Source organism: Cetorhinus maximus, unplaced genomic scaffold (genome assembly GCF_964194155.1).
Source record: "Cetorhinus maximus unplaced genomic scaffold, sCetMax3.hap1.1 HAP1_SCAFFOLD_1654, whole genome shotgun sequence".
Taxonomy (NCBI): Eukaryota; Metazoa; Chordata; class Chondrichthyes; order Lamniformes; family Cetorhinidae; genus Cetorhinus; species Cetorhinus maximus.
The window spans coordinates 7,314-35,006 of record NW_027597594.1 but is presented as its reverse complement, the minus strand read 5'-3'; the positions used below and the strand labels follow the sequence as shown (position 1 = coordinate 35,006).

At 40.7% G+C, this 27,693-nt stretch overlaps 1 protein-coding gene across 4 annotated transcripts in view; it reads left to right on the top strand.

Moving 5' to 3' along the window:
* The window catches only part of nup153 (nucleoporin 153), a 64,303-nt gene extending 36,913 nt beyond the window's left edge, over nucleotides 1-27,390 (top strand). For 3 of the 4 annotated variants that reach the window (XM_078536909.1, XM_078536908.1, XM_078536910.1), the window contains 8 exons: nucleotides 68-196; nucleotides 713-1,339; nucleotides 8,868-9,056; nucleotides 10,492-11,349; nucleotides 18,395-18,760; nucleotides 22,600-22,878; nucleotides 25,169-25,331; nucleotides 26,297-27,390. In XM_078536909.1, coding sequence (XP_078393035.1) covers nucleotides 68-196; nucleotides 713-1,339; nucleotides 8,868-9,056; nucleotides 10,492-11,349; nucleotides 18,395-18,760; nucleotides 22,600-22,878; nucleotides 25,169-25,331; nucleotides 26,297-26,390 — 2,705 coding nt within the window. In that variant the 3' untranslated portion in view covers nucleotides 26,391-27,390. The remainder of the gene's footprint in view (nucleotides 1-67; nucleotides 197-712; nucleotides 1,340-8,867; nucleotides 9,057-10,491; nucleotides 11,350-18,394; nucleotides 18,761-22,599; nucleotides 22,879-25,168; nucleotides 25,332-26,296) is intronic. The other variant, XM_078536911.1, reaches the window with a different exon arrangement.
* The last annotated feature ends 303 nt before the right edge of the window (nucleotides 27,391-27,693 follow it).

Genomic DNA, 27,693 nt, shown 5'->3' with positions numbered 1-27,693 from the left:
AAATTAATTCAGCCAATGACACAGCTTGACACTGACAACTGATAAAATCTTTCATACAATATTTTAGCGAAATGCACCACATCGCCTTCTATTTCTACACCAACAAACGAGAGTAAAGGTGAAGAATGTGATGGACCATTGAAACCTGCTAAAACTTTGAAGCAAGGCAGTGTCTTAGACATTTTAAAAGGGCCTGGTGAGTACTATTTTTAAATACTCTTTATAAGAAAAACAGCATGTTTCCCACCCATACCCTGCAAAGTAGTATCCATTTTATAGGGTTCACTTGGAAAACAGCAAATGACCCACCACATAGCAGATGAATTCTTTTAACTTGACAGCTGGACTGTAGCATCTTTCAGTAACACCATGAAACTCGGGCACCAAGTTTGACTCAGTGAGGGCAGCAGGGTTCAGCTGAGTTTGTGAAGTCCTGGAGAAATTTGGCCGTGTTTCATGTATTGACCATGTGTACAAAATTTGTTAATTTGCTCAGTCGAGCAGGTAGGGCTATCTGGACAGAAATGTTGAAGTGCTGTTTGTTAATCTACCCCGCGTCTGATATGTAAAGTCCTATGTAACAGAATTCCATTGTATTAGTAAGGACCCTCTCAGTATTTTTCTGTTGCTGTCCCATGAATGTTGGTGAGAATATTGTGTGCGTGTATGCACAAACTACTTAAACTTATGTCTTTTTTTAACCTGTTCCAAGAATTCACTTCGCCTTCGTCGTCCACACAATGTATCACCAAGTCCTTGGACAATGCACCAGCTACTGTGAAGCCTTCGCCATCAACTACTGGAAAAAACAGTTCCTCCATTGAGAGCTCAAGCACCTTTGGATTTGGAGATAAGTTCAAACCAGCTGAAGGTTCCTGGCATTGTGGCTCCTGCTTTCTACAAAACAAAAGCACAGATAGTAAATGTGTTGCTTGTCAGACTGCTAAATCTGCACTTCCTGTACAGACTAATAATGAGTCAGCCAACAGAGACAAAGCTACATCTAAAGAGACTTCATTGAGTTTTGGAGACAAATTCAAACCTGCAATGGGTACATGGGACTGTGACATCTGTTTGGTTCAAAACAAATCAGAAGCTGTAAAATGTGTGGCTTGTGAAACACCAAAACCTGGAACTGGAGTAAAATCTGCACTGACTTTGCCTGTGGTAACTGAAAGTACAAGAATCAGAGAGCCAAACACTTCCAGCAGTACTTCTGTGGGATTGGGATTGGCAGATCAGTTTAAGAAACCTGAAGGTGTTTGGGACTGTGCCGTGTGCCTCTTACAAAACAAAGCTGAAGACAGCAAGTGTGTGGCTTGTCAGTTTACTAAGCCAGGTAGGTGGTGTTTTTTTCCCATAATATGGCCATTTCTGGCAAGTCCTCATTAATTTGCTGCTGATCCCTAGTTGCATTGAGAAGTAGTGGTGCGCCTGTCATTGGGCCTGTGCAAGGTGTTGTAGAATTTCATAATTTTGCTTAGTCATCAAGGAATGGTAGCCATGTTGTTAATGTGGCGTGGTTATGCTTTTGGTTATGATGCCCTGGCCCCAATATTAATAATCGGAGATTCGGCTCTCGTGATCAGGGGAAGCAGTTGAGCCTTTTGTTGTTGGAGCTGGTTATTGCCTGGCATAAATTTGGCTGACCACTTTTCAGCCTATGTCTGGATATTGTCCATGTCCTGCTGTCCTGAAGAATTGCAGCCACAGTAAAATAGTCAATGGGCGATTTTCATCCTGACATGATGGAGGGAAGCTTGAGGCGTGAAGAATATGCAGGGGGATTCTGAAACTGGAAGTGATTGGCCTCCAGCCACAACCATATTTCCTTTGCAATAAAAACAGAAAATGCTGGAAATACTCATCAGGCCAGGGAGCATCTTGTTGCGAGAGAAACAGAGTTAAAGGCTGATCTTTCATCAGAATTGGGAAAGGCTTGAAATGTAATAAACTTGAAGCAAGTGATAGTTGTGGGGACTAAACAAAAGGGTGGAAGACAGGAGAAATTAAATCACAAAACGGTTGGTGGTGCAGAACCAAAGGGTCTGTCAGGTTTGATTCCATTTACTAGAGGATTTTCTTGTTGACACCCATTGATCTCCTTCATGGCATACACTGAATGTTGCCTTCATGTGGAGAGTGGTTACTTTCAACTTTTTAGCACCAGCTCTTGTACCACAAATGGATTGAAGCTATTAGGAGGCCTGGAAATGAGCAGCTCTGGCAGCAACTGTACTGAATGTTGTCTGATAGCTTATTGGTAAGTAGGTGTCAGTTGATGACTCCTTTCATCAATTTGCTGTTGATTGGGAATGAATTACTAGTAATATTGTTAATTTTAACCATTACTAATCGCTCTCCTATGACTTTTCACGTAAGTTAAGACCAGTATAGTCTTCAGGTAAAATGGAATTAAAGGCTAGAGGATAATTGGACCAGATTGTGCAGATATAATTCAATTTGGACAAAGGCTCTATACCCGAAATAGTAACGTGCCCGCTCTTTCTGGAGAGCAACCATGTTCGTAAGCATGGCCCCAAGCTTCCTGATGCTTGTCATTTTAATTCCTCGCATTGCCCCCACTTTGACCTTTCTGTCCATGGCCTGCTACAGTGTTCCAATGAAACTCAACGCAAGCTCGAGGAACGGCACCACATTTTTTTGTCTCGACGCTCCATAGTCTTCTGGATTCAACATTGAGTTTGACAGCTTTATATCATAACCTTTGCCTTCATTTTGTTCTGTGTTTTTTTTTGTTTGCTGGCATGTTTCTTTATCCCTTCATGTTGCATTCAGAAACACAACCTTTGTTTCTTTACCCATTATCACACTTTGGCTTTTGCATCATGAAATCTTTTGTTAGTTAATCCCTCCAGCCATCCACCTATCACAGCCCTTCGTTTTTTATTCTTCCTGCCCCATCTCCCCCCCTCACTTTTACTGTCTTAAAACGCTTACGTTTGTATGCATCTTCAGTTATGATGAAAAACCATCGACCTGAAACTTTAACTGTTTCTCTCCACAGATGCTGCCTGATCTGCTGAGTATTTCCAGCATTTTTTTTTTTGTTTCATTTACCCTCTCTAGATGCTGGTTGATGTGCTGAGCGTTTCTAACATTTTTTTTGTTTTTGTTCTAAGTGTCAATGACTTTCTCCCCCACTTAATCTCGTGCAGCTTATTAGCCCTGTCAACCAAAAAGTTATTCACTAACTCCTGCCAATGCAAGATGGTTGGTTTGCGCATGCTCAGTGGCACACACATGCACGGAACGCCAATTATGTCATTCTGCTGCGTCCAGCCTGCCAGTACACCTCTGTGTATGCAAAAAAAGGTTTTATACCTGTATGGGCACACTCCCTGCAGTGCAAATTCCAGTGTTGAGCCAACCAAACTCAGTAACAATAGAGTGACCTGGCATACTGTGCACATTTCTGGCTCATGTATCAAATTGTTGGCCTGAATCTTCTGGTCGGCGTGCGGGGGCGGGCCCCGCTTGCCGGTGCGTAAAATGACGCGCGGTGATGTCGGGCATGTGTCCCGACATCACCACGCGTCATTCAGATCTTCAGTTCGGCAGGCGCACACCGGAGTTGGCTGTGTACCCGCCAAACTGTCAAAGGTCTATTAAGGCCAATTAAATACCAATCAAAAGGATTAACAGAGCTGCCCGTCCAACCTTAAGGTTGGCGGGCAGGCAAAGAATCCAGTTGGCCTTCAAATTTATCATGAAACCTCACCCACGGGCAGGATGAGGTTTCATGAAGTGTTTATAAATTGAATAAAAATTATTAAAATTCATTGACATGTCCCAGCTCATGTGACACTGTCACATGGGGGGACATGTCTGAATAATTTTATTTTTAATTTACATTTTTCATAATCAAGCTAATCGATTTCTGCGCTCCTTTGTGCGCAGGCCCCGACCCAGCCTCCCGCCGCCCCCCCCCCCCCCCGGCCCACACAGGGAGCACTCAGCGCTTCCGGGTGCACGTCAAGCTGGACGGGCCTTAATTGGCCCGCCCACGCAAAATGACCGGCGTTGGTTGTGCGCCCACCCACGCCTGCTCCCGCTCAGCCCCCTTGACGGGGAGAAGATTCTCCCCTTTGAGTCTGCCAGAGAGGATAGGCTGAACCCTAATCTCCCATGGTTAAAACTCATTTCTAAGGAGACCCTGCTTACACAGAAGTTGCATGAAATTACAAGGACCCAAGTCAAATAGAGGACTTTGAAGATTGTTTAGCTGATCAAAAACCATTAAAATACTTTGTGTGAAACACCCCTTATTTCATGACTGGACTACAAGCCAGCTATTAAATTTTGTGCTTAAATTGCACGCATAAAATTATATGCCTAGTTTAAAAATAGAAACTAAAACCAAAGTAGGTAGTTTTTTTTTGACCACTTGACTGGTCTGCTAACTCAAATATGAAAAATTGCAAATGCAAGAAATCTGAAATAAAGCCAAAATATTGAAAGCAGGTAATAAGTCTGTTGGTATCTGAAAAGAGAAGACTGAGTTCCAGATGTAGAATCTTTGTCAGAGTAGCAGTTGAACAGAAATTTTCTGCCCCTAAAACTCAATGGAATGTTGTGTTAGTCGACTTTAATAGGTGACTTTGGAAAATAGCATCACAGTATTGTACTGGTATTCAGTTGCAGCTTGCATGGGCTGTAGTTTTGCAAATTACAGCTGGTATTTTTAGGTTTGTGTATGTATACACCTGATAGCCCCCCAAATTCAGATTCCGTAGGCTGGCATTAAAAGACATTAAAAAAGGCATTTCAAGTTGCCTATACAAACCATGATGTATTGGACGTGTTAGTGTAGTACATTTAATATTGACGCCAGGTTTAAAATAAAGAGGATATGGTTTAAGATTTCCCCCTTTCTTCTTAAAAAATATATTGGTTAAGTCGTTATTCACAAAGGTAATTCAAGTCCTGAACTGAGAATTCTAACATCCTTAAAAAGGAGATGGCTTTGACTGTTGCCTGCACAGGAGAAAACACAGCTGTGACTATTTGAGCAGTGCCATTTTAGGTCCTGGCCACTGCTGATGCCGTCGCTTGCCATGATGTAAGGGAGCAACAGAATTGACTGCCATGCCCAGCATTAGCTGCGGTGTTGGCAGTAAACGCAGTCAGTGATTGCTCACCAACTTGAAATATATATCATCCATTTACACTGCCTCCCATTGGTAGGCGCTGTGAGAAGCTATTTTTTTAACTGTGTTTTCACTTTATCTTGTTTAAGCTTATATCCAGGTCTCTTTTGACTTTAAACTTTGCTTAAACTGGATCCAAAAGCAATGTTCCTTGTTTTCTATTCCTTTTTGTTATGATAAGATCACATGTAAGCAGCATTTTCCTTTGTGTAAATGTCCCTCCATTCCAAGGTGTTTCCTTACACAATGGATGTTCAATCTCATTTATCAAATTGCTGGTCCTTCCTCCTTCCTCCAAACTAGGTTATTCCCCCTATATTGCGCCGTCCAGAACAACACCCAGTACTGAAGGTGATGGTAGGTCAGTGCTTCCTACAAAATGATTAACATTGCCTGGAGCTTGTACTCTTTCCCTCAAGTTGTGAATCCTAAAATACTATTTACCTTTTTTGTCACTGCAAATTGTACTAACAGTTTCATTGTTTTTTTTTTGCTTAACCCTACCTCCCAATCCTTCACTGTCATTTTGTTGTACTTATCCTATTAATTTTATACTCCCACTGTGTTTTACTTCCCCAGGTATTTGGTTCCCCAGAACTATACTTGGAGGTTTTTTTTAATCAATGGATTGAAAGTGATGAACTTTGCTCTTATCCATTTCTTGCTAGCTGATTTACATTTAAGCGCATTGGGTCCACTTGCTAGCATTCAATTGCTTGGAACTTTTTTGAGGAAGTGTTCAATAGTTTCATTCCGCTGTTGGAAATACTCAGCAGGTGAGGCAGCATCTGTGGAGAGAGAAACAGAGTTAACATTTTAGGTCTATGATCTTTCCATATATGCTGCCTCACCTGCTGAGTATTTCCATTATTTTCCATTTTTATTTCAGATTTCCAAAATCTACAGTATTTTGCTTTTGTTTCATTCACTTGTGTCTGTGTTCAATCTCTACTCCAAGATCAAAACGTTTTGGACATTCAGAGGCAAATTCTGCCTCAACTATCGTCAGTAGCTTTAGCAGCAATTCCTCAGCCCAGCAATAGTTTTCAGTGATATTTTAAATAATGATTATAGTAGATCAGTCTAATGAGATGAAGTAAAAATGTAGTGATCAAGAAATGCCTTAGTGATTGCTTCCCCTGAAAAAAGCACAGCATTTCTGGTATAACACTTTGGGCGTACATCATTATCATCACTTTAACAATCGTTGCAATAGTTTTCAATATACAGAATATTACTGAGATGTTTGTTGTGAAACAAAGAACTGTAAGTCACAATAAAAACTGTATGTTCCTTCTTTGAATTCATTCTCTAGATTTGAGCAATGCTGACATTTGCTTCAATTGAGTGCCTAGCTAGACTACTTCAGAGTGGAGTCAGTCACATTAGTGCAGGACTGGGGTCACGTGTAAGCCAGACCATTCCAATGAGTAAGAAAAAGTCCAAGTGATGGACACACATCTGTGGTTAACTAGAAAGTTTAAAGACAGTATCAAACTTAAAGAAAAGGTATATAATTGTGCAAAGGTAGGTGGAAGGCCAGAAGATTGGACAGAATATAAGGAACAGCAAAGGATGAGTAAAAGATAAATGAGAGAATAATTAGAGTGCGAGAGAAAGCTAGCCAGAAATATAAAAACGGAAAGCAAGAGTTTCTATAAATATTTTTAAAATAATCGAGTTAACAAAGTGAGCATAGAAAGTGAGTCTAGAGAACTGATAATGGAAAACAAGGAAATAGCAGATGAATTAAGAGATATTTTGCATCAGTCTTCACTGTAGAGGATACAGGTAACATCCCATATGCAGCTGTAAATCAGGAAATGGAAGGGAGGGAGGAACTCAGAAAAATTGCAATCATCAGGGAAGTGGTACTGAGTAAATTGTTGGAGTTGTAGGCTGACAAGTACCCGAGTCATGATGGACTTCATCCTAGGGTCTCAAAAGAAGTGGCTAGTGAGATAGTTGATGCATTGATTTTAATTTTCCGGTATTCCCTAGATTCAGAGAAGGTCCCATTAGATTGGAAGATAGCAAATGTAACTCCATTATTCAACAAGGGCGGGAGACAGAAAGTGGGAAACTACAGGCCAGTTAGCTTAACATCTGTCATAGGGAAAATGTTAGTAGCTATTGTTAAAGAAGCTATAGCAGGGCACTTGGATAAGTTCAAGGTAATCAGGCAGAGTCAACATGGTTTGTGAAAGGGAAATCACGTTTGGCCAGCTTATTGGAGTTCTTTGAGGAAGCAACGTGCTGTGGATAAAGGGGAAGCAGTGGATGTGCAGTACTTAGATTTCCAGAAGGTATTTGATAAAGTGCCACATAAAAGGTTATTGTGGAAGATAAAAGCTCATGGTATAGGGGGTAACATATTGGCATGGATAGAAGATTGGCTGGCTAGCAGGAAGCAGAGAGTTGGCATAAATGGGTCTTTTTCAGGCTGACAAGATGTAACGAGTGGTGTGCCACAGGGATCAGTGCTGGGAGCTCAACTGTTTACAATTTATATAAATGACTTGGATGAATGGGATGGTTGCCAGATTTGCTGATGACACAAAGATAGGTAGGAAAGTCATTTGTGAAGAGGACGTAAGGAGGCTACAAAAAGATAAAGATAGGTTAAGTGAGTGGGCAAACAGCTGGCAAATGGAGTATAATGTGGGAAAATGTGAAATTGTCCATTTTGGCAGGAACAATAAAAGAGACATATTATCTAAATGGTGAGAGATTGCAGAGCTCTGAGATGCAGAGGGATCTGGGTGTCTTAGTGCATGAATTGCAAAAGGTTGGTAAGCAGGTACAGCAAGTAATTAGGAAAGCTAATAGAATGTTATCATTTATTGCGAGGGGAATTGATTACAAAATTAGAGGGATTATGCTTCAGTTATATATAGCACTAGTGAGACCACATCTGGAATACTCTGTGCAGTATTGGCCACCTTATTTAAGGAAGGATGTAAATGCATTGGAAGCAGTTCAGAGAAGGTTTACCAGACTAATACCTGGAATGGGCAGGTTGTCTTATGAGGAAAGATTGGACAGGCTAGGCTTGTATCTGCTGGAACTTAGAAGAGTAAGAGGTGACTTGATTGAATATAAGATCCTGAGGGGACTTGATGAGGTGGATGTGGAGAGGATGTCTCTTGTAGGAGAATCTAGAACTAGGAATCACTCTTTAAAAATAAGGGGTCACCCATTTAAAAGGGAGATGAGTTGAAATTTTTTCTGAGGGTTGAATCTTTGGAACACTCTTCCTGAAAAGGCAGTGGAGCAGTGTCTTTGAATATTTTTAAGGCAGAGGTGGATAGAGTCTTGGTGAGCAAAGGGATGATAGGTTACTGGGGTAGGTGGGATGCAAATTTGAGGTTACTATCAAATCAGCCATGATCTTATTAAATGGCAGAGCAGGCTTGAGGGGCCAGATGGCCTACTCCTACTCCTTGTTCTTATGTAAGGATGTCAAGTTTCCTTCCCTAAAAGACAAGTTTTAAAAAAAAAATAACTTGAGCTTCGTATTTTACTGGAACCTAGATTTTTGTTTTAAACTGAATTGAAAAGCATTAACTGCCAACAATACATAGCGTGTAAATGATAATTTAATGGTTCCTCCTAAACTTGTACATCACAAGATAATTTTTGCTGCTGATTGTCTGTGAATTCTGTAATTTCTCATTTTATGAATTTTGCTCTTAGGTGTTTCGTCTGTTGTAGCCAACATTTCAGCTTCAGCACCAACAGAAGGAATTCTGGGATTTGGTGACAAATTCAAGAAGCCAACAGGGTCTTGGGATTGTGAAGTCTGCTTCGTTCAGAACTCATCAAGCGTAACCAAATGTGTGGCTTGTAAGACTGAGAAAACAGGCATCAAGATTGAATCTAAAGGTATTAAGATTATTATTCACTGAATTGAGCTAAAGGTGCTATCTGATGTGCATGTGTACGGAAGATGCTTTCTAACATCTAGCAGTTCTACAAGTCAGGTCATCTATAGATGCTATTAGATTATGTAATGCACAGTTCATTTTCTGAAGGGGTTATACAGGATATATAACACAAAAATGCTATTCGGCCTAATCAACTCATGGCAGGGTTTATGCTCCATTCAAGCCTACTCCTGTCTTCCTCACCTGTCAGCGTAATCCTACACTTCCCTTCTCTCAGTTCCACATTCTCACTACTCTCTGGGTAAAAGTGACATAGAATAAATCTAATATAGCTATCTAAGTTGGCAGCTAATGGGGGCCATATTCTGTGACTTTGAATAGATCCTTGTTTGTGCACTAACGCTGATGGAAGTTGTACTCTGATTTATAATGCAGCAGTGATTGCCAGTTATAAAACAGAGCAGTTTCAATCTATTTTGTTAAATACTATGATATTCAAGGTGCAGAATGAATGTGAAAATTAGTTGCTTAAGGTTGAAAGCAGAGGATTTAGTTAGCATTTGTTGGTTTAAACATAGCTCCAAATCCAACTAAGGCAAATTGGCCCTTCAAGGACTTGACTTTTTTTAAAAAAGAAACAGATTTGTTCATGGGATGTGGGTGTTGCTGACAAGGCTAGCAATTTTTGCCCATCCTTAATTGCCCTTTTAAGCCTCAATACATTAATGGTAGTTCTTGTTGAACTATCTGTTCCAATGTAATGCAATGCAATAAACTGGATGCACCCAGTGAGCACCAGATATAAATTGTTACAATCAAATATTTGAAGATTGGAGCCAAATAACTAAAAATTGGTGGCTTACTTTAATTGCATTATTGAATGAATGTTCTGTTAATTCTAAACCAGCACTACAATTCTTGTGAACTAAGATTAGAAGGATGAGGAGGAGGTAAAGCAGTGCTAAGTAAGCTTATGTTCCTCTGCAGTGCTGTGCATGGTGAGAAAATATATGGTAAAATGGATAGAAAAGAATGATTATGCTTGCAATCTGAAATATAAAGAAGTGTTACACACCTAAACATTTTTGTTTTCTATCTACAGATGCTATTGCCCTATATATTTCCAGTCTTTTACAATTTATTATTTGAATAAGAATTGCAACTTTTCTTTAATGGAGAAATCCTGCTGGAAAACTAAGAACAGTTTAGATTACATTCAGATGACTAGTATTGTATTTGTATAGTGTTTGCTCAAAAATGATGGGGCATAAATCTATTCCAGGTTCTATTTTCCATACAAAGATGTTTAGAAGTCAGTGACTTTTCCATCATTGTGAGCATAACTTGTACTGCAAGAGCATAAGGTCCTTGTTTGCCTTATAGTATCAAGTAGTAGAAGTTCAGTTTAGTTACTATTTTCTTTCCCCTTACAGGGCTTGGCTGTTCTTCATTATCGACTGCTGCTTCACCATTCATCATCGGCGTCCAGCCCTCAACAGTGGACTCTTTGCAAAGTAAAGATGGTGCTGCAGGTTTTAAATTTGGAAATCAGGGCGGTTTTAAATTTGGGGCATTGGATTCCAGTACATCAACCAGTGCCTTTGGAGGACTTAAATTTGAAGTTACAGGGGGGTTCAAATTTGGAGTTACTTCAACAGAGAAAAACTCAGAGGGAAACAAAAAGGATAACTCCAAAATTTCTAGTGGTGGGTTTAAATTTGAAGTAGCTGCCTTTGGTAACAAGCCGGCTTCAACTACTACTAAGTTTGGTGCCTCTGATACAGGTCAGCAAAATAAGAAAAGTGACATGGCATTTGGGGGTTTTAAGCTTGATGCTGGTGGAACAGTCAAAGCTGAGGACAAGAGTGCACTGAGTGGCTTTAAATTGGGCACAGAGGGGAAGAAAGAAACCTCGGTAGTGCAGTTTCAGCTTGACAAAGCAGAAGAAAGGAAAGATGGGACAACTGTGAATGCAGTTAAATTTGAGAAAACAATAGATCAGGAGCCTGTGGCAGCTTCAGCTTTTATGTTTGGAAAATCAGACGAAAAACAGGACACTTTGAGCTCTGCACCAATTGTATTTGGTAAAAGGAAAGATATTGAACAGCTACAACCTGAACTTTCTCTTAAAAAGCCAGAGCAAACCAAAGAATCAGCATCTTTGTCAGACGTTTCAAAACCAGAAGCTAAATCTGGATTTACTTTCAACTTGGTTAAACCTGCTGAGAAACCAGAAGCTACAGAAACTGTCCAGCAAGGATTTGTGTTTGGGGCTGCAGTAAACACTTCAGGTAAGAAACAACAAGTTAAAGAAAATCGAAAGATTTGGTATTATACATCTTCCAGGACATCCTAAAGTGCTTTACAGTTAATGAAGTGCATTTGAAATGTCACTGTTAGAAATTGGGAAATGTGGAATACAGCTTGTGCTTAAAGTCCTATCAATAGTGACAATCGCCATCTAGTCTGTCTCCAGGAGTTAGTTGAGGGATAAATATTGGTCAGGATGTTGGGCGGACCTCCCCACTCAAATCATGCATGAGAGAATAGACTGAGCCTCTGTTAACTGTCTCTTTCGAAAGACAGCACCTCTGACAGTGCAGCACTTCCTTGGTAGCATAGAATATGTGCTCAAATCTCTGGAGTGGATCTTGAACCCGCTACCTTTTGACTTTATCCGGGAGTGCTACCATTGAGCAAATACATGTTCTCTCTTACACCTTCAATATAGTAGTTAATAGTCATGGTCACCCTTTTCCAGGGGGCCTTGTCACTAGACTTCTCACAGTGTGATCATTTGGCACAAATACATATAAGGCTGTGGGTACTATTTGACCTATAGCTGGGACCTAGCTAATGGGTGCCAGGGCATTTCCATGCGTTGGTGGGCCTCTATATTGCATCTCTGGGGGCCATTGCTCCTCCGTTTCCCCTGTAGTTTAGCCTCGAGCCATGGGGTGCCTAGTTGCCATGTGCCACTGCACAGAAGCACTACAGGGAGCTCTTGGTGATGCAGAGACTGTATTGCCAGGAGAGGCTTATGCGCTCAGCTCCTGCTTTTCAGTAAGCTAGCCAGGGGCAGTGGATCCTCACCTGCACGTGACGCATAACATTACCCTGTGGCAAAACCACTGACACAAATAGTACCTTGTGCCTTGTGGGCCTGGCTCAGGAGACTCAAAGGCAAAAAGGTAAAGGTCCTGTAAGCAGCTAGTGATCCCTTGAAGCACACCTTTCAGCAACCAGGTGGGATCCAGAGGTAGGAGCACCTGCCGTTCCTCTAGATTCGGTTTGTAAGGTCAAGTGGGAGATGCTGGGCAAGTCTGGGCAAATACTGCAGATGCTGGGCAAATCCTGACCAGGCTATGAAGCCAAAAAAACAAATGGAAGAGGACACTTTGTCTTTAACTCTTAGCAGTGAGGGGACCAATAGGGGAGACAGCAGTTTATGGGTTATAAGCCCAGCTCAATTGGCGCAGGCTAAGGGTGGGAAGCATCATCGCATTCTATTGGTCAGGCTGTCTATTGCAAGCTGGGCAGCCTCCAACAAATAAGGTACTGACCTGCCAACATCGGTCATCCTCTTTGGGTGCTTGAGGAATAGGGATCCTATCCTGACAAGCAAATGGTAAATGGGTACCCAAGAAACAAAAGATGAAGATTCTCTGGTTTGGAAGCTGGAACATCAGGTTTGTGTATCCTGGCACGCATGAGGGCTTGCAGTCAAGGGACAATGTACGTAAGACGGCATTGATTGACTGTGAGCTGCACAAGTTCAAGATCGACATTGCTGCTCTCCAAAAGGCTAGATTGACCGACACTGGATCAATGCATGAAGCCAATTATACCATAGCATGGCAAAAGTGAAGATGACCACCATGAACATGGAGTGGGCTTTGCTGTCAACAACAGAATGACAGATAATTGAGATGCCTGTCGTGACTTCAAACGCCTTGTAACTCAACTGCCTTCAGATGAAGCTTTTGACACCATCATCTACACTTGCGCACCAGCCTTGTATGGTAGCACTGAAGACTAAGACTACTTCTAAAACACTGTAGATGATATTCTGGATCATCTGCCAGATGGAGAAAAGTTAGTTCTCTCGGGTGACTTTAACGCAAGAATTGGATCAAACAGAGTTTCATGCCAAACGTATATCTTGGTGGTCATAGCGTTGGCATTGTCAACAAAAATGAACAGTGGCTACTTGAACTTTGTGCACAGTATGGGGTTTGCATGACTAACACCTTGGTCCAGGGCAGATATCAGAAGGTGTCATGGCACCATCAGAGACCTGGCCACTGGCCTAACCTGATAATCACCAGAAGATGCAATCTGACTAATGTTCTTCACACACGCACCTATCATGATGCAGATTGTAATACTGATCATTTGTCAGTAGCAGGGTGCAGGTGCAGCCACAAAAAATACATAAGTCCAAACACAACAGCATATCATGCATCAACATTCCCTCCATGAGGGATGACAACAAGTGTTAGAAGTTCTCAGAAGCTTACAGGCAGTCCCTTCCACCTGAGGGCCGACCAGAAAATACTGATGAAGCATGGATGCCTCTGTGGTCAATCGTCTATGAAGTTGTAGAAACTATCAGTAACCATGTTTGGCAAAGGAAGAAACAGGAGCAAAGGTTGGTTTAAAATCCACCTTGCAGAAATGGCTCCTGTCATCGAAGCAAAGAACACAGCTCACCTGGCTTACAATTTGTCTCCTAACCCTAAATCTAGCTAAGGCTGTTGTACAGAAGACAGCAAGAACTGTGCCAGCAAGTATTGGATTACTCTACGTGAAGAAATACAAACTGCTAGAGACAATAGTAACCTTTACGCTATACATGATGGTATCAAAAGAGCACTCGGTGCCACCGTCACCAAAGTTGCACCTTTGAAATCCAGACATGGGAAAGTACTCATTGCTGGGAACAAGCAAATGGCCTGCTGGGTAGAGCACTGCTCTGAGCTATACTCACATGAGGATGGTTCCCTGGGGTGCGGGGGTGGTTAAAACCATGGGACACAGTCTCAGAATAAGGGATAGGACTTAGATTGAGTAATTTCTTCATTGAGGGCAGTGAAACTTTGGAATTCTCTACCCCAGAGGGCTGTTGAGGCTCAATCATGGAGTATGTTCAAGACCGATCAATAGGTTTCTAGATATTAAAACATCAAGGGATAGGGCGGTAGTGTGAGAAAATGTTAAAGTAGGAGATCAGCCATGATCTAGTTGAATGGTGGAGCAGGCTTGAGGGGCCAAATGACTTAGTCCTGCTCCAGTTTCCTATGTTCCTATATCTTTTTGCCTGTGTTTGATCTTACACAGCTACCTGTATATATGAGCTTGATGCAGAATCCTCATTACTTGGGCTTGAGAAGGCCATTGACTCCCCAGCAGCAAGGAATGCACATGGAAAGGGTGTCATACTCAGCATGGAAAGCCCCACCTGCTGCCATACTTCCATGACTACTACCACCTCTGCTGGAGAGAAGGCTTTCCTACAGGATATGCGTGATGCAAACATCATGTTAGACAAGAACAAAGGCGATCAAGGGGGATTGTGACAACTTCCAGGGCAGCTCACTCCTCAGCATGTGTCACTAGGAAGGTGTTTGCCAGAGTCATTCTAATGAGATTCAATCAACTAACCAACCGAATATACCCAGAGACAAAATGTGGCTCCAGAGTAGGTAGAGCCACAGCAGACATGATCTTCTCCCTGTGCCAGCTTCAAGAGAAGTGCAGAGAGTAGTCTGCCTGCTTTTGTGGATCTCGCAAAAGCATTTAACGCGGTGAGTAGGATGGGCCTCTACCGGATACTAGAGAAAATGGCTGTCCTCCCAAGCTTCGTGGTCTCGTATGATCCTTCGATGACAAAATGCATGGCACCATTCAGTTCAACAGCTCCATCTTTGACAAGCTTGAGATCAAGAATGGGATGGAACGCGGCTGTCTCTTAGCTCTGACTATTTTGTACCTTTTATCTGTCCCCCTGACTGCTTTCTCTGCCAACGTGGAAGGAGTGTCTACACACGATCAGGTGGGAAACTTCTCAATCCATTAAAACTGAAAACCAAGACACAAGTGTGGCATGTCCTGATCAGAGAAATTCTGTTTTGTGATGAAGCTGTACTAGCTGCCCAGGCAGAAGACCAGTTCCAAAGGCTCGTGGGTTGTCTGTCCCATGCTTGCCATGTTCTCGCTCACAATCTGCCAGGAAAACTGCAGCTACGGGAGAGGGTGTTGTCTCCATCTGTAATCATGTTCAATAACCACTGGAAGCAGTCTGCAAATTCTGCTACCTTGGACCAAAGGTGAGAGGCAACCTGTCTCTGCACAAAAAGCTTAGCATATCATTGGGAAGGTAGCCATCAATTTTGGCCAACTAACAAAACAGGCATGGAAAATGAACAAGCTGACCTGCAGGATCAAGATACTTGTGTGCACGGCCTTCATCCACAGCACTGGCAGCAAGGCCTGGGCAACTTGCCAAGAAAAAAAGCTCGATAATTTCCATGTCCGGTGTCTACAACACGTCCTTGGCGTTACATAGAAAGGTTAAGTCACCAATGATGGAGACCTTTTTGGGGCAAATATGTAGATCATGATAGCACTAATCAAGCAAAGAAGACTTTGCTGGCTTGGGAATGTGCACAGGATGGAAGGAGGCCAAATCCTCAAGGATATGTTATGCGGGAGGTAACCTGTGCCAAGAGACCAGCAGGACACCCAAAGCTCCGATTCAAGGATGCTGATGAGAGGCGTGAAAGCTCTTGATGTTAATCATGACAAGTGGGACACTAGCTGACAATTGATGCAAATGGCAACACCAGCTGGGTAGAAATTTGCTGCCACGATGACCTCATTTCACAAGCTCCAAAACAGACTCCAGTCCTGCAAACAAGGTGCAAACAGTGATCATCCCACACCATTGGCAAGGAAAAACTTCCTGTGTGACACTTGTGGTGGACTTTGCCTTTCCAGAATTGGCTTGTTCAGCCATCAGGAGAAGTGTCACAGATGACCTCATCTGACCTCACTATTCACATTATCTCTTGCAAATGGAAGATGCCAATCAATACATTGAAAAATAATCCCAAGATTTAATATTGTGTGAAAACACTTGTGTGATGTTAGTTCACCTCAGATTGCTCCCTCTGTAGCCACAGCATGCATGTATCCCTTTCACTCTGCAGAAGATTGCTCAGTCCATTGCACCTTCACTGACCCTCAAAATACTGGCATTCCTTTGCTCTCGCCCCATTCCCTTCCCACCAGAACAACTATAGGGTTTCCCTTTCCCTTGCCTCCCATTCCATCAGTTTCCATATTCAACAGATCATCCTGCACCATTTCCGCATTGGCAGAGTGATGCTCCCAGTCAACACATCTCCCCGCCGCACCCCCTCTCCCAGGATGAGGGGTTGTCCTATGATGAGGGGCTGATACATTGGGCCTACATTCTCTGAAGTTTAGAAGAATGAGGGAGGGGGTGATATTGAACCATTTAAGAGGGTAGATGCTGAGATATTGTTCCCAAACTGGTCGGGGAATGTAAAACACGGGCACAGTTTTGGGATAAGGTGCCAATCACTTAGGACTTGAAAGTACTTCACTCAAAAAGGTTGTGAATCTTTGGAATTCCCTATCCGTGAGAGTTGAGGATGCTTCATTGTTCAATACATGTTCGAGGTTGGTATAGATGGATTTTTGGCCCACCAGGGATTTGAGGGAAAGTTGAGTTGAAGCCAGAGATTAGCCATGATTATATTGAATGGCAGAGCAGTCTCGACAGCTATATGGTCTTCTCCTGGTTTTATTTATTGTATTCTTGTTTACTGGAATTTGAGCTATTAACTGTGGTGATTTGGTTGAATGCCTAGAACCAAGTGAAATGTAACTTTTCCTAGATATGTTTTGTCTGAAGCGATTATTAGGCAACTATTCTAGCAATGGCTTAAGAGTAGCCAGGACTGGCATCCTCCACTTTAAATTGTTAATTTGGTATTTAATAAACCTGATAATTACAGGTGAAATGCTACATGTTTGTCCTCCATACCACCCTGTAGCTACTGAATCTCTAAACACACTCAATTTTTTTATAACCTCTGCCACTGAAAGTGGGTGGAGGTAATGATTTCGCTCCTGTTTTACTCTAGTCTGTAAACAACATATCTCAAAAAGTAATGGATGGATTTCAAAGAAGCTTGAAACACAAATCAGGAAGAACTGATTAGATTTTGGCAAAGATGCAGATTTGGATCCTGGAATTTTTTAAAGGATCTGTTAACGTTGGAAGATGAGGCATTCTAGAATGTTGTGGGTTGTTTTGTTTAGAATGTTGTTGATTATTTTAGAATATTGCGCATTGTCTCACCTGCTGTGGTGGAATTCGTCACACTCGTCAAAATGTGAACAGAGTTTTCAGAATATGATGCTGGATGTGGATTGGCCTGAAGCTTCCTCAGTGAGATGGAAGCTCTTAATATAAAGATTTTTTTTCAGTTTTGTAGTTACAGACCATCAACCAGGCAAGGGAAAGCCTCCAGGAAGAACTGTGTAATTATAGTAACATTGAGTTAACACATTGTAGGAGAAGTATGCAATCTACTGAGTGCCTTTTCACTTGTTTAAACTGTTTTCGTTTTGTGGCACCTTTTTCTTGCTCCTTCTAAACATTTACTTTCTTAGTACATATGACACTTGGCAATAGTTATGAACTTTGTTCCTTTATTGAAAGTTTTCTTAAAATCAGAAGCCTTTTGTGTATGAGAAAGTACATAGTGTGTCTGTACTGTGTATTTTTTCAAATCCAATCTGTAAATTTCCCCAGTGATCTATAGCATGAAGGGTTTGTTTTGCTGACTGATGGTAGAGCATTATTGGGTCAAATTGAGCTTTGTCAATTATTCATCCAGTTGTTGACCTAAGTTCTTAACTGGAAATAATAGCATGTTTATTTTCACAGTTTATCTTTTTAAAAACATTCTTGTTTATCTGACATTAACATTAAAGGCTTGTAAATTTAACTGATTTGTATTTGCACCTTGGGATCCTGCAGAAAATACTTCAACCTTTTATAGCCCAAGGTGACCATGTATTTTTGTTTAAACATTCAGTTTGCATATATAATAACAAAATGTTCTTTCTATATGCTTTTTTTTATAAAGAAGTTGTGTTTGTTCTGTTAGCCTCTAGAACTGCATCATATGCACATTGATGCATTTTAATGGCATAAACAGCTTGACAACAATTGTGTAGAAATAGTTGCGATGGTTTATGAATTGATCTTAATTTTACTTCTTTCCCTTCATGCTCTAGAACAAGGAGTTACAAAACCAACTTTCAACTTATTTAGCAACAGTTCTTCCACGCCTGCAGCAGTAAATGCTGGGGGTTCCACACCCTCCATATTTGGTAATTCTGCACTCCCAACAAACCCACCGTTTTTATTTGGACAGGCTAGCGCCACAATGGGTAGTGCAAATCTTGGAAGTAGTTCTGAATCAACTGTTGCTGCAACCAAGCCATTTTTATTTGGCTCACAGGATGTTAAATCAACTGCCAGTACGTCAAGTGCAGGGCCCTCCGTTGTACCATTCTCATTTGGCTCAGCACCCAGCAATAACACTGCTACATCATCTGTGTTTACATTTGGAGCTTCAACTACTACATCCAGTTCAACAGGTAAGTCTTCCCATGACCTATCTGTTGCGAGACATGTAAAATGCAGAAATGTAAAGGGCAACATGGGGATTGTTTTTGTTTCATATAAAAGCTCTTGTAGTTGAAGTATTAAGTCAATCCCAAGTCAAAAAAACACTTGAAAGGCATTATGCTGGGTGTGCTTTTTTTTTGAAGGAAATTTACACAAAAATATTTCACATACTTGCAAGGCTGGCATTTGGTTTACCTTTTTTTGTTTGCTTATAGTTTATTTTTTTTAAACATAGGGATTGTGACTCTGGATGATTTATCTCATGCTCTACCTCCATTCCCCTTTTAAGATAGAATGATGGAGCAGATTTAAAGGGCTGAAGGTTTTTTATTCTTTCATGAGATGTGGGCATCACTGGCAAGGCCAGCATTTGTTGCCTGTCCCTAATTGTCCTTGGGTTGCTGGGCCAATTCAAATGGCAGTTAAGAGTCAACCACATTACTGTGGGTCTGGAGTCACATGTAGGCCAGCACAGGTAAGGACAGCAGATTTCCTTCCCTAAAGGACAGTAGTGAACCAGATGGGTTTTTACAAAAATCGATGATGGTTTCATGGTCATCATTACTGAGACTACTTTTCAATTCCAGATTTATTGAAAACTACTAAGAAAAAAATCAAACTCAAACTGTAATTCAGACAATTTGTTCCCTTGTTCCTTCTAAGAATTGATATGTTTATAACTGCAATAGATAATATAGTATTGTGATTTTTTTTTTGGCCACCTCCATTATAGAATTTATTTTGCACCTGGAAGAATTCTAATAGTTGAAGTAGATGCTTCATGCCAGTCTGCATTGCTGTCCAAAGATACAAAAGCTGGCAGAGGTTGAGTGCCCACTAGCTAGAGGGAAAGCATCTCGTGTTTATACCCCAATTTTGGGAAATTAAAATCTGTTTGTTAGTATTTTGGCAACTTAATGTGGCTCAAAGAGTGGTGTGGAAAGAAGGGGTTGCGATTCATGGGGCACTGGCATCAGTACTCGGGGAAGAGTGAACTATTTCATTGGGATGAGCTCCACTTGAACCGAGTTGGGACCGGTATCCTGGCCAATCGTATAACTAGGGCTTTAAACTAACGGAGCAGGAGAGGATTCAGGTGAAGGGAGATGTGGAAATCCAAAGAGAACGGTCAAGGCAACAGAACAGTATAACAATAGGAGTCAAGACAAGCAGAGTGGGAAGGAAGGGACAGAAAGTTTAACAAAAGTTGCAAATCGATGAATAAGGTCATTGCAGGGAATTGAAGTAACAAAATGAAATTAAAGTTTCTTTATCTAAATGCACAAAGCACCTGTAATAAGAGAGATAACTAATGGTGCAAATAGAAGTAAATCATTTTGATCTAATCACTATTACAGAGACATGGTTGCAAGGTGATCAAGGTTGGGATATAAATATCCCAAGGTACACAATATTTTGGAAAGACAGACAGAATGGCAAACGAGGAGGGGTAGCCCTGAAAGTAAAGGATGCATAAGGACATTAGTGAGAAAGAATCTGGCCTCTGAAGATCATGAAGTAGAATCAGTGTGGGTGGAAATTAGGCAGCAAGAGTCAGAGAACACTGCTGGGAGTAGTTTATAAATCCCCCAACAGTAGTTATACCATTGGGCAGAGCATTAAACAAGAAATTAATGAAGCTTGTAACAAAGGCAATGTAATAATTAAGGGACATTAACCTCCCACTGACAGACAATCAAATTGGCAAGAGTGTCTAGAAGATAAGTTTGTAGAATGTTTTTTGTGACAGTTTCTTGGAGCAATACGTTGTGAAGCCAACTAGGGATAAAGTTATCTTAAAGGTTGTATTGTGTAATGAAGCAGGGTTAGTCAGTAGTGTGGTAATAAAAGATCCACTGGGAAATAGTGATCATAATACCATTGCATTCTGTACTAACCTTGAAAGTGACATACTCCAATCACAAATAAGAATCTTAAAGCCAATTACATAAGTATCAGGGGAGAATTGGCTTAGGTTGATTGGGTAAGTAGATATGGAGATAAATGAACAATGGAAAACATTTAAATAAACAATTCAAAATGTTCAATAAGTTGAGGATAGTGTTAGATTAAAAGAAGAGGCTTACCATATTGCAAAAACAGCAGCAAGTCTCACTATTGGAGTTTTTTAGAAACCAGCAGAGGGCCACCAAAACATTGATAAAAAATATCGGAGAAACTTGGACTAAAATCCAACGAATCCCTGAGATCTGACGACCTACACCCTAGGGTTCTAAAACAGAGAGCTGCAGAGATAGTGGATGTACTGACTATGATTATTCAAAATTCCTTGTATTCAGGAACAGTTTCATTACATTGGAAGTTGGCAAATGTTACACCGCTTTTCAAGAAAGGGAGAGAAAAAGCAATGAACTACAAGCCAGTTAGCCTAATATCAGTTGTTGGGAAAATGCTGGAATCAATTAGTAAGGAAGTCTTAACATTGCACTTAGAAAACATTTGGACAAGTCAACATGGTTTTACTAAAGAGATATCCTGTTGACAAATTTATTAGAGTTTTTTGAGGATGTAACCAACAGGGTAGATGAGGGGGTAACCAGTGGATGTAGTATACTTGGATTTCCAAGAGGCAAGATAAGAACTTACGGAGTAGGGGGTAATATATTTGGCATGGATAAAAGATTGTTTAACAGGTAGAAAGCAGAAAGTGGGCATAAATAGGGCTGTTTCAAGTTGACAGGTAGTGAATGGTAGAGTGTCGTAAGTTTCAGTGCTGGAGCCTCAGCTATTTACAATCTGTATTAATAACTTAGTTGAAGAGACATAGAATAAGGTATCAAAGTTGCTGATAATGCAAAGCTAGGTAGGAAGGTAAGCTGTGGGGAGGAAACAGGCTGCAAAGAGATGGAGACAAGTTAAGTGAATGGGCAATAAGATGGCAGATGGAGTATAATGTAGGGAAGTGCAAAGTTATTCAGCCTGGTCGTAAGAATTGAAAAGCAATATTTTTTAAAGGGTGGGAAACTTGTAAGTGTTGATGTTCAAAGAGACTTGGGTGTGCTTGTAGAAGGAACTCAAAAGTTCACATACAGGTGAGGCAAGCAGTTGGGAAGGCAAATGGCATGTTGGCCTTCATTGCAAGGGGATTGGAGTAAAAACATATAGAAGTCTTGTTACAATTGTACAGGGTTTTGGTGAGACCGCATCTGGAAAACTGCAGTTTTTGCTCCCACATTTAAGAAATTATATGCTTGCATTGGAGGCGAAGGATCACTTAATTGGTATCTGGGATGAGGGGGTTGTCCTATGATGAGAGGTTGAGCAAGTTTGGTATATATTCTCTGAAATTCAGAAGAATGAGAGGCGATCTCATTGAACCCTGCAAAATTATGAAGGGGCTTGATAGACTGCCCAACCAGCATCTACCCTAAAACATGGGGGCATAAGGGGCAGATCATTTACACCTGAGATGAGGAGAAAATACTTCACTCAAAATGCCGGTGGATCTTTGGAATTCTGTACCCTGAGGGTTGTGGATGCTCCATCGTTGAATATATTTAAGGCTGGGACAGTTAGATTTTTGGCCTTGGGGGAATAGGGGATATGGAGAGTGGACGGGAAAATTGAGCCCAAGATCAGCCATGATCGTCTTGAATGGCAGAGCAGGCTTGACGGGCCATATGCTTTACTCTCGCCCCTATTTCTTGTGTTCTTGTGTCATAAAGTAAATTTATCTACAAGTGTATTTTGGGCTAGTGCAGGAGAATGGCTGGAAAAAAGTTTAGTGATCAAGTCAGTAACTACAAGACCTTTTAATGGTATTGCTTACCATCTGATCTGCTTTCAGGTAGCTCATCAAACCCTATCTTTGCTTTTGGATCAAGTTCTACAGTTGCAGCAAATCCTCCACCTTTTGGTAGCACACAGACCCCTGTCCCTTTATTTGGACAAAGCAGCAGTCAGCCACCTGCTGCCTTTGGTTCCTCTGGTGCACCTACCTTTGCATTCTCGACCGGTTGTCAGCAACCTGCCTTTGGTTCACAGTCTACCAATAGTCAACCATCTCTATTTGGAGGACAGTTACCTAATCAGCAACCCACATTTGGTTCAACTTCATCTACCTCGAGTAAGTAAATTCACATTTCAGTAAGGTGAACTGTGCTCTAAATTTGACCATATCCAATTTTTAAAATTTATTCTTTCATGGAATATGGGCATTGTTGGCAAGGCCAGCATTTGTTGCCCGTCCTTAATTGCCCTTGAACTGAGTGGCTTGCTCTAGGCTATTTCAGAGGCCAGTTAAGAGTCACTCATATTGCTGTGGGTCTGGAGTAACATGTTGGCCAAACTGGGTAAGGAAAGCTCCCTCTGAATTTGGGAAAATATGTTGTATTTTTTTTATTCATTCATGGGATGTAGGCTTTGCTGACTGGGCCAGCATTTATTGCCCAGTAATGTGGCAGTATGCAAACAGCTTGTACATTTAAAATCTTAACTTAAAGCACCTTCTATAATTGTAAAACTCTTTGTATATATCCAAAGAAATAAGTTTTAGGAGATCTCCTCCATACAGCACAGAAGTTGGTTGCATGATAGGGTTGTTGCAGCAAAACCAGTTTCTCTGATCCTAACAATGTTAGCAGATTGAAATTAATTTTTAAATGATTATCTTAGGCTTTACTATGAAACTACACCCATGCCATTCCCAGGAAGGAAGGAGGGAAATAAAATCCTACCCTCCTAGTAAATGCTGTGTTGATAGATGCCTGGCAAGTACCTAAACTGTGAGAATAGTGTGTAATGATCCAGCCTGACATTTTAAAAACCAAGAAGGTTGAGAATTAGGCACACCTTTCAAATTTGTCAGTACATTTACAACCATTGTATGTTCCTCTGCTCAACACCTATTCTTCTTCTCGAGATCCCTGCCCACGGCAGGTCCAACCTACAGTGCCACAACCTCCATCACATATAGGGAAAGGAGACCGGTCCTGAATCGACCCCACCTGGAAGGGGGATTGAACCCTGTGTTGTTGGTATCAATCTGATCTATACCGGTCATCCAGCCAACTGATCTGACCACTTCCCCCCGACCCCCAAGGAGTCAAAGTTGCTGTGGCAACATCATATATTTTTATTTGCATGTTGTAGCCTACAGCTATGGATAAGGATGGTAGAGGTTTCTTTCCATCACATGGCTAACCAAGAGTCTCTCCCACTCTTACTGCCTGCCATTGGCATTTGTTGGAAGGATTTACAAGTTGATGCTGTACCTATTTGGCCATGTTATGAATACACCTTCCTTGGCCATCAAGGCCTGGAGTGGGACTTGAACCCAGAGCTTCTGGCTCAGAGGCAGGGACCCACTGCATCTCAACACCACCTCAACAGCTATTATTACTGGATAATATGGCGGTGTGCTTTCTAAGCAAGGACATGGAATTTGAAAATAAATGGAGCTGTCTGACCTATAGGATACTGGCCAACTAGCTAAAACCTCATGAGGAAAAATTGAATACCAATCCAAAAGCTCTGTCAAAAGATGGATTTATAAGCTAATCATTAAGGAAAAGAGGGAAATGAAGAGTAAGCATTTAAAGGGGGAATTACAGAGAGTAGGGCCAAGGTGGCTGAAGGCACAGCTGCTCTAGACGGACCTCAGGCTCATTGCAATAGAGCGGTCTTGGGTAAATTAAAGGGCTGCTGGAAGTTGCAAAAATATTATGGGTTGAGGGCAAGACTTCAGTGGATTTAAACATGAGGGTGAGAATTTTAAATTGATTCACTGGAGAGACCAGGTCAGCAAGGCTAGGAGTGATGTGTGCAGGATTTGGCCAAGCAAAGCATATTGGGTAGTGTTGTTTTGGATATGGTAAAGTTTGCTGAGGGAGAACGATGGAAGGCCAGATAGGAGAACATATGGGTGGTGAGGAATACAAGGGAGCGGTCGGAAAAGGTCTTCTCTGAGATTGAGACGATGCCCGTAGAGAGGCTACGTGAGATAGCCAACCCCAGGATAATGCTATGAATGTGTACAGGAGTTTATAAGGAAGGAGATGTTTCAAAAGACTTGCAAGAGGGATACTTCCAAGAGAAGATACCAGACGTGTAGGGGAAAGAGACCAAGGTGTGTAAATTGTCATAATGAACTGAAGTAGTATCTGTAGCAGGATAATGCATAAAAGTGATCAGTTTTTATAGTGGTAAAAATATTCTTACTGAAACAGATCATTATTTTGAAGTTTGGTGTGTGACCAGAGTAGAACAATTAATTGTTCTAGCACAGCGTAATGCCTTTCTCAAAAGCAGAGGCATATCGCTCGCAAGGACATCACCAGTAATCCAGAAACAAGTTGCCACTTCTATAATATGCTATCTGTTTAGAGATTATTTCTAAATTAATTTGTAATCTGCAGGTAACACTTTCCAGTTTGGAAATAGTGGTGTTGGTTTTAACTTCAACGCCACCAATTCATCAAATGAGGTATTTAAATTTGGATCTCCTTCAACGGGAGCATCACAGCAGCCTGGCCCCACTGGTGGCTTCCAGTTCAACCCAGCCCCTGGATTCACTGTTGGGTAAGAACCATCATATATGATAAAATAACTAAATGCTTCTTGCTGGAATATTTGTTTTGGTAAGATTAGATACTCAGTGACTGGAAAAAAGATTGTCAAAAGAAAGAACTCTGGCATTGTAGAGTGCTACTGGCTTAGATGTCCATCAGGAAAAAGTTACATTTCATTCAAGCTTAATTGAAAGTTCTAGATTGCACTTCAAACCAGTTGTTGGATATCTAGAAATAAAGCAAAATTTGACCTGAATTTACTTTTAACACAAAATAGTATTTGTTGAACAAGCATTGTGTGATGTGTGGGCAATTTTAAAATAGCAATTAGTGCGGTGAATATAAGCGGATTATCAAATGTGTCCTTTTTTTGAGTAACTCCATGGAACTGCTTTAAGGGAAGGTATTGAGCAATCAGAGGGCAAGTCACAATCACTGATTGTGTTCACACATTTTTAAGCAGTGAACTCATGGGATTACATTAGCAGATGACTGGGAATAATTTGCCGCCCAATTTAAAGTTACTGAATTGCATTTATACTGGGGTATCGAGCACCATCTAACAAAATGGTCGTCTTAAAGCAAAACATGAGATTGTGCTGTTGCATCTGGAAATTCTCAAGAACCTATCCAATTGATTTTATCAAACACAATGCCAAAACATTTGATCTAAATTTGATTCTGTTTTGATCTTGGAAAGTTTTCAATTTGAACCAACCAAAAGGTGCAAATGTGCAGAACTAGGCTGCCATAACCCTCACTGTTTTAAACAGCTCGATTTATTTTATCGAGGCTACTGTTTTAGTGCACTTCTGGATGGATTTTTTTCAATATCAACAGTAAGCATCAGTAAATATGTGACTTGGACAAACTCTGAAATACAAATAGAGACTTTCTTTCTACAATTTGAACTTGTGTTAATTTGTTTATATGTAATTCAATAAGTAACCTGGTTTTTGTTTTTCCTTTGGACAGGGTTGGCAGCACCAATCCTTTTTCTACGACATCTAGTGGCCGTTCAGCTGTTACTGGTCGGAAGATAAAGACTGCTGTTAGACGCAAGAAATAGTTGTCACAACTGTTTAAAAAACAGCTAATTATTGAAAATGTATTTTCTATAAAGAGCTGGTGCCCTGCATTAATTGAATTGTACCTCCTTCTGGGCTTTATCAGATCTACCTAGGACCATTTGAACCTGCATATAATTGGTCGCTGCTTTTAGTTGCCTGGTGATGGGTGGACTGTAGATTTTTTTGTGAGATTCCAGCAGTGTCATTAGTTAAAGACTTGGCATGGTCTGGCTACAAACAACCTGCAAAGTGAATGGCTTTGTATATTGATACCTCTTCATCTGCACCACTAGATATTGTTCATAAACCACCCAATTGTACTGAAAGGTTTGTACAGACTGTAGAGCATCAGTGAGAATAGGGGCTGGTAATTCTGCAAAGGTTTCATCACAGTATGTGAAGTATGTGAATGTGTAGATGTTAAATGGATGGCCTGTTGTGCACTGATGTTTTCTAACTGCAGAATGATTGAAGAATCATACTTGGAGGACTTCAAATGAATTGTCTTCATTTCATAGAACATGTGCTTTTTAAATTCTGTTTATGCTTTTTTGACTTATTTCATTTTATTACAAACTATTATGTACATATCTTATGATTTTCGGTCAATCTACCATTCTTGGACAAAAACACAAATCTGTGAACTTGAATTATTTTTTGTTATAGTAGTATGTTTTTCGTTCAGTATTGTCTATTAGAAGATTTTATTATGTAAATCTCATTATTCAAAGTTGCCTAATCCATTTAACATCCTTTCTGATTAAAAAAAATTGGGAACTCTTTAAAGTTTGCGTATTGGCTTTTGTGATCCACTTTTGTTTGGACCAAAACAGTGTTGTACAAAGTATTAACTATATATTTTTATATTTGTTTAAATGGACTATGGTGACTTTGGATAATAAGGAGAACAATTTAATATTAAAGCCATGTTTATTACTGTATGATTAACAAAACCATGGGATAAACGCCATCAATAAAAATGAAGAAATAGTAAAATCATTTGATTTTGTTCGGAGTGTAAGTCCTTATTTTGTATCAGTCTTTAAATTATTGCATATGTTAATATACTGTGCAGATTTAAACTTAGTGGACTCTTTCAGAAGAACACTTATGAAACGCATGGAATTTTCAGCAGAGAAACAGGTCATTTGGCCCAGCTGGTCTGTGCTGGCATTTATGCTCCCCATGAACCTCCTCCCACTCTCCTCTAATCCTATCAGCATACACTTGTATTATTTTTCCCCTTCATGTACTTGTCTAGCTTCCTCTTAAAGGCATTTATGCTATTCACCTCAACTAATC